General features: G+C 43.7%; 1 protein-coding gene across 1 annotated transcript; it reads left to right on the plus strand.

Moving 5' to 3' along the window:
- Positions 1-1,315: 1,315 nt before the first annotated feature.
- On the plus strand, positions 1,316-6,889 carry LOC125551671 (heat shock 70 kDa protein 15-like). Its single transcript, XM_048714950.1, has 10 exons — positions 1,316-1,500; positions 1,863-3,096; positions 4,102-4,311; positions 4,476-4,571; positions 4,662-4,859; positions 5,279-5,473; positions 5,558-5,704; positions 5,789-5,938; positions 6,089-6,219; positions 6,300-6,889. The coding sequence occupies exons 2-10, from the start codon at positions 1,927-1,929 to the stop codon at positions 6,508-6,510; spliced, it is 2,508 nt and encodes an 835-aa protein (XP_048570907.1). The 5' UTR covers positions 1,316-1,500; positions 1,863-1,926; the 3' UTR covers positions 6,511-6,889.
- Positions 6,890-7,366: the final 477 nt, after the last annotated feature.

Genomic DNA, 7,366 nt, shown 5'->3' on the forward strand with positions numbered 1-7,366 from the left:
CTATATAAGCAGGGAGGAGGACACCAGGCTGAGGGTTGAACTCTCTCAGAGCGTAACCTACGCCAAAAGCAAGAGCACCACATATGAGCACCTCCACCGATGAGGTCTGGACTTGTATAATTACTTGTGTGTATTCCCATCTGCATTGCTTGATAGACCAACAAAGGTCTTTGCCGTCAGCCGCTGATGGCAAACCTGCCCAACACTGTAAGTTACGGTAAATAGCTGCTTTGCCGTCTGTTTTTGCACAACGGATGGTTGATGACAAATTCTCTGATTCCAGTAGTGATTGCCTCTACATACACACTCATGTAATATTGTCACTATTATATCCACGGCACACAGCTTGTGCTTCCTGAAAATAAAGAAAACACAACTCCGCTCCCGCAAGAAGCACAAATGTGCTTTCCGAAATGGAAAAGCACAATTACGCTCCCCCCCAAAAGGGAGAAGCACAACATGTGCTTCCACGAGAAGTGTTGTTGTGCTTCCTGAAAATAGAAAATCACAGCCTCTGCTTCCCAAAAAATGAAAGAGGACAACTCTATGTCTGTTTTCCCCAATTTTCAGTCTTATTTTTCTGGGTTTTTTTCTTTCTTTCTTTCAGTTTTGTATTTTTAGGTTTTTTTAAATGCCCTTTTGTTTGGTTTTTGATGAAAAAAAGGTTTGTTGAAACTTATTAACATGAATCTAGTTTTGAAGACCTTGACGTGAAAAATCCAATGGTGAAAATGGTTTTGGACACCCAATTCAGGAGATAAAACAATTTGAAAAAACGAGTCTAAAAAAAGAAGAAAAACCTCGACGCTGTGCGCTGCTTGTCAGCACAAGAGAAAATGAGGATGACGTTTGTAGGGTACTACCTCCATCCTGATTTACTAATCCTCTCGTATTTTGGGTCATATTTTGAACATAATTTTAACTAATATAGTATAAGTTATACTACATAGTAAAAATAATATCATTGGAAACTATTTTAAAATAGGAGTCCAAAAATATAATTTTTCATGACACGCATTAACATTTTGCTAGTCAAATATGTGGTCAAACTTTCACCTAAAATACAATGAGGACTAATAAATCCAGACGAAGGTAGTACCCCTTAATATAATTATTTTTTAATAACTTAATTAATAATTATTTTTTGAGGCACCTTAATCTAATTAGTGATCTCGTCATTTTTTTGCAAGAGTAAAATACACTGAGGTCCCAAAGCTTCTCGCATCTACTACGCGGTCCGGTGCCCGTTCACGCGGCCCATGAGAGTAGCGGCCCATGATCGTCCAACTGTAAGGGTTTCCAGTTTCCACCTTCCAGAACATTCAGGAGCACTCTCAAAGGAAGAAGAACACCCGCGACCACAGCGGCACCACCACTACGGCGCCGCATATACCACCGCCTCGGCGCCTCGTGTTCGCCAAGGGAAAAGAGCTGCCCTGTCTTCGCTTCGTCTGCCGGAAGCGAAATTTCAAGGAGCACCCACGACTTCGCACACCGCCGGTACGATCCAATCCGACCTCCGACGCTTCCCTTCCGCGATTTCTCGCCGCCACCGAGGCCGCCTCGTCGTCGTCGATATCGATCTCCGCGTTCCCGTAGCACGTCTCCTTTTCAACATTCTGTGATTTTGTTCGAAGGTGAGAGGTGCGCTTCACCTTTATTAGCAGATCAATCAGTTCGTGATGTTTGTGCCGCGGTTTTAGGGCCGTAGGGTTATGCCTTTGAGGGTTTAGATCGGAGTTTGCGTCGTTTCGGATCAAATTTGACGTGTTCTCGCGGTTTGGCGCATGGAGTCTGTAGATTTGAGGTTTATATGCCGAGATTTATCAAGGTATTTGACCGGTGGATCTCGCCCTGTGCAGGTGTAGGCTGCGATCTGATCGTGTGACCCAGCGGTAGCCGGGAGCTGCAAAGGGCGCGTCGAAGATGAGCGTGGTTGGGTTTGATTTGGGCAACGAGAGCTGCATTGTGGGGGTGGCACGGCAGCGTGGCATCGACGTGGTTCTCAATGAGGAATCCAAACGGGAGACCCCTGCCATCGTCTGCTTTGGTGACAAGCAGCGCTTCATCGGCACTGCAGGCGCTGCCAACTCCACCATGAACCCAAAGAACTCCATCTCACAGATCAAGCGCTTGCTGGGCCGCAAGTTTGCTGATCCTGAACTGCAGCGCGATCTGCAGTCATTCCCTTTCCGTGTCTCGGAGGGCCCTGACGGGTTCCCACTCGTGCACGCCCGGTATCTGGGGGAGGAGCATGCTTTCACCCCCACGCAGCTGCTTGCCATGGTGCTGTCTAATCTGAAGGCCATTGCTGAGGATAACCTGAAGTCCGCTGTTGTTGATTGCTGCATTGGTATACCGGTGTATTTCACTGACCTGCAGCGTAGGTCTGTTCTTGATGCTGCCACTATCGCTGGTCTCCGGCCGTTGCGTCTGTTCCATGAGACCACTGCTACTGCATTGGCATATGGCATCTATAAGACCGATCTCCCTGAGAATGATCAGCTGAACGTCGCATTTGTTGATGTCGGGCATGCCAGCATGCAGGTAAGCATTGTCGGGTACAAGAAGGGGCAGCTGAAGATGCTGTCCCACGCATATGACCGGTCTCTTGGCGGAAGAGACTTTGATGAAGCCCTGTTTAAGCACTTTGCGGCAAAATTTAAAGAGGAGTATAAGATTGATGTCTACCAGAATGCCCGCGCGTGCATTAGGTTGCGTGTGGCCTGTGAGAAGCTCAAGAAGATGCTGAGCGCCAATCCGGAGGCACCGATGAATATTGAGTGCTTGATGGATGAGAAGGATGTGCGAGGCTTCATCAAGAGGGATGAATTTGAACAAATCAGTGCCCCAGTACTAGAACGTGTGAAAGGGCCACTGGAGAAGGCCTTGGCCGAAGCTGGCTTGACAACTGAAAGTGTGCACTTTGTTGAGGTTGTTGGATCAGGTTCTCGTGTCCCTGCTATAATTAGGATTATCACTGAATTCTTTGGAAAGGAACCTCGGAGAACTATGAATGCAAGTGAATGTGTTGCCCGGGGATGCGCTCTTCAGTGTGCTATACTTAGTCCCACGTTCAAAGTGCGGGAGTTCCAGGTACAAACTTGTCTTCTTATGTTTGGCCTCTGGTCATCTGTTTCTTTTTTTATTCCCAGTCTAGCATTTTCATCATTATTATAACCTACAGATAGTTCGTTCTTTAAGTTGATGATGTTCTTCAGAAATTTAGGCCTCTTTTGGTTCATAGGATAGGATTATCATAGGAATAGGAATTTTGTAGGAAATGAGATGGCATGTATCTCAAATCCTATGAGTAGGAATAGGAAACGAGATGTCATTTGGTTGACACCAAAGGATTTTTTCCATTGAGTCTAGGCTCATTTTTATTTTCCTATGAAATGTGGAGGATAGGAACCAATCCTATGTAGGAATAGGAATCTATTCCTATGAACCAAAGGGCTCTAAAGGAAAAATCCTATAAGAATCCTATCCTCTAAAATTTCTATGAAATTCCTCCAAACCAAAGGAGGCCTTAGAACAGCTTTCATTTGCTTTCTTCAATTTATTATTATGTAGGTGTCTTCAACCTTCGATATCTTCATCTCCTATTGTTTTCACTTGACACCTGTGTAGCAGAAACTGTTATGTTGATATATTGCAGTTTAAGCAGAATAATGTTCACTTGTAGGATCTTCTAGGCCCAAACCGAGTCTGCCTTCCACCTAGCACCTAAGTGTTAGACTGCATTTTGCAATTTATAAATAAATATGGCTTTAAGATGGCTTCATTGGTGTGACAGATGCTAGCTTTACATGAACTTTCTAATACGGATCTGCAACAGTTAAACAAAATTAGCCTTATTTTATATGAATGTTGCAAGTTTTGAATAACTTCTTTGATGGCTTTGAGTTCTTTTAAGGCACCGTCCTGTTGTTTTTAGTTAAATTTCGCTGCACATATGGGTGTGGCAGATACAATCTGCGTGAGCATGGTGTTATATCCCGTGACTTCCTAAAAGCGATGTGTTGTAACTTATAACATGAAATTCATTTTTAATGCACCATGTACCTCTAACTATCATATTGGCTTGATATTTTGCAGGTTAATGAAGGTTTTCCTTTTTCAATTGCTTTATCATGGAAACCAGATTCCCAGAACAATGAGCCCCAACAAACAGTGGTATTTCCAAAGGGGAACCCTATCCCGAGCGTCAAAGCTCTGACCTTCTATAGGTCCAATACATTTGCAGTGGATGTTCTGAATGTCGAAACGGAAGATTCGCAAGTAACACAAAAAATTAGCACATACACGGTAGGTAACATAATAAACCTTTTCAGAAGTCATTCAATACACATTCAACTGCTAGACCACCTTAAAATCTATTCCATCCTATGCAGATACCATGTCCTATACACGGCAGTACTTAGCAGTTTTTGATGGTTGCTGATTTGATTTTTGTGCCAAATCCTATGCAGATCGGCCCTTTCCAATCCAGCAAAGGTGAGAAGGCAAAGCTGAAAGTGAAAGTTCGTCTCAACATTCATGGAATAGTCTCTCTTGAATCAGCGACGGTAACTTGCAATGCCATGTCCTATCACCTTTCTCTCGAAAAGCATATAACTTCTCTCTGATGTTGCTAGTACACTTTCTTTTCTACACAGATGCTGGAGGAGGAGGAAGTGGAAGTTCCAGTTTCAGCTACAAGTGAGGTGCCAAAGGATGCTAACAAAATGGAGACAGATGCCACTGATGTCAATATGCAGGAACCTAAAGGTACTACAGACACTGCTGAGGGTGCTACTGGAGATGGGGCACAAGATTCTGAGGAAAAATCTGCTCCTATGGATACTGATGCCAAGGTAATTGACAAAGTTTTGGATTATTATGGTCTTTTGCTCTTAGCATGTTGAGAAGAGCTATTGCTCTATGTGGCTTAAATTTATGCTTACCACTAGGGTGTATGGATTTGTCTTATGTTAGCGGGAATTACTTCCCACTGCAGCTTTTTTGTGAAGCTGACAGTGGATCAGTGGTTCACCATTCACTTGGTAGTCACCAATTCTAATCTATCCAATAATAAAACTCCTCATACTGGTTCAGAATGTTAACTAGTGGTATCTTTTAGACGTTCCATATGGTTTTTACACCAAAGGAATCATGATTTGTTCTTGCTAGGAACAGGTGAGTGCTCTAGTTTCATTCATGCATACGTTTGGGAAAGCACTGTTCAGTTTTTGGGTGGGGCATGTAATTTATAAAATTATTTTATTTTATTTAGACTGAGCCATCAAAAAAGAAAGTCAAGAAAACTAATGTCCCAGTTGCGGAATTGGTGTATGGTGCAATGGGGTCTGCTGAGTTGGAGAAAGCTGTTGAGAAGGAGTATGAGATGGCTCTTCAAGACAGAGTTATGGAAGAAACCAAAGAGAAAAAGAATTCCGTGGAGGCCTATGTTTATGACATGCGTAACAAGGTATGTTGGATTGCATGTTTTGGTTAGGTTCTATTAATCTGCAGCGGTGTGCTGTACCTGATGTTATCTCTTCTTGTTTTTCAGCTTTATGAGAAGTACTCTGATTATGTTACATGGGAGGACAAAGAAACTTTGACGGCTAAGCTTCAGGAGGTTGAGGATTGGCTGTACGAAGATGGCGAGGATGAGACCAAGGGAGTCTATGTTGCAAAACTGGAAGAACTTAAAAAGGCATGCCTTCTTTACCATGTAACATGGATAGAGCCTTCTTCTGTATTCTGAGATTCTGGAGGGCTGAACATTATTTTCCTTCAGGTTGGTGGCCCTATCGAGGCGCGCTACAGAGAGTGGGAAGAAAGAGCTCCTGCTATTGAGCAACTAGCGTACTGCATCCGCAGTTTCAGGGAGGCTGCATTGTCTAGTGACCCAAAGTTTGAGCATATCGACATATCGGAGAAACAAAAGGTATTAACACTCTCACCTATCAGAGGATTAGAAATGCTCATCATGGACAGTCCATTCACTGTTATGGGTTTTTTTTGTGGGTCACTGTTATGGTTGTTATTATATCAAATCACTGGCAAACAATTGCTAACCTGTATCTGTTACATACAGGTTGTTAATGAGTGCTCTGGAGCGGAGACTTGGCTGCATGAGAAAAAACAGCAGCAGGATGCTTTACCAAAGCATGCTGACCCTGCTCTCCTTGTTTCCGACATTAAGAAGAAGGTGGAAGCACTTGACAGGTTAGTTTTGCTAACATAACAACTATCTGGCATGTTGTCTAGTGTCTGGAATAACTATCTGTAACCTTCTACTGTTACAGATTTTGCAAATCGATCATGACAAAGCCAAAGCCAGCACCGAAGCCACAGACACCACCCCCGGCCGAAACTTCACCACCAGAGGCTCAAACACCAGAGCAGCAGCCAGATGGTGCCACTGAAGCTAGTGAGCCGGCCAGTGAGGGAGGTGCGTGGGAGCAGCCTGCAGCCGAGCAGATGGACACCGACGAACCTGATCCTAACTCGGCATAGGCTTATTGTTGATCCAAGCAGTTTTTTTTCTCCGCTATTGACTGCGTTTCACGGTGTTGGTAGCGCGGCAAGCTTTTGGGTCTTGGCACGCACGGTTGCGAGCAAGGTTATGTGTTATGTGTTTGAACTTTGAGAGAGTTCGGTAGTGTATGTAGCTGTCTGTCCCTGGACTTGGCTTTGTGGCTTTCTTGGTGGTGGGTGATGCAGATGCAGGGTTATCATCTTCAGATTTTGGTGCCTGATGTCAGCGATATCTTTGCTGTAGTTTCTATAGCCATCAAGGGTTTGAGCCATGCTGAACATGCTCCTGCGTTTTGCTGTACTCCTGTCTGCACCACCAGGACACACCCTCCAAAGCATGTTTAATCTATTTTTGGCATCTCGGCTCTTGAGGATTTTAATGGTAAATAACAAAGCTCAAAAGACTGCCGGTGTAAGAGCAACTCTAGCAGGTGAGCAACATTTGCAGCATCAAAATCATTTCGAAGCGCTCAACATAATAAGCAATTACAAGTTGGAATGCACAAATACGAAGTCGCAACAATTCGAACTCCATATTTTACAGATTCACCTTTTTTTAAGCTCGAAGATAGTGGGAAAGGCTCGGACGCAGACGAGGAGCACACGGGGACCACACCCACCAGAATCTAAGCCGCTCGTCATTAGTTTTGGGATTGGTGTAACTTTTTCTTGAATTGCCAGTGACTTCATAATACACGAGTTTGTGTATATGTCAATAGTACTACCTCCGTTTCAGTTTACAAGTCCTACGCGTATATCTAGATTGTCAATTTTATCATCCTAATATAAACTATATAACATAAAAATTATACCTTTTGAAAGTAGAAACTCCGAA

Source organism: Triticum urartu, chromosome 1 (assembly GCF_003073215.2).
Source record: "Triticum urartu cultivar G1812 chromosome 1, Tu2.1, whole genome shotgun sequence".
NCBI classification, from domain to species: Eukaryota; Viridiplantae; Streptophyta; class Magnoliopsida; order Poales; family Poaceae; genus Triticum; species Triticum urartu.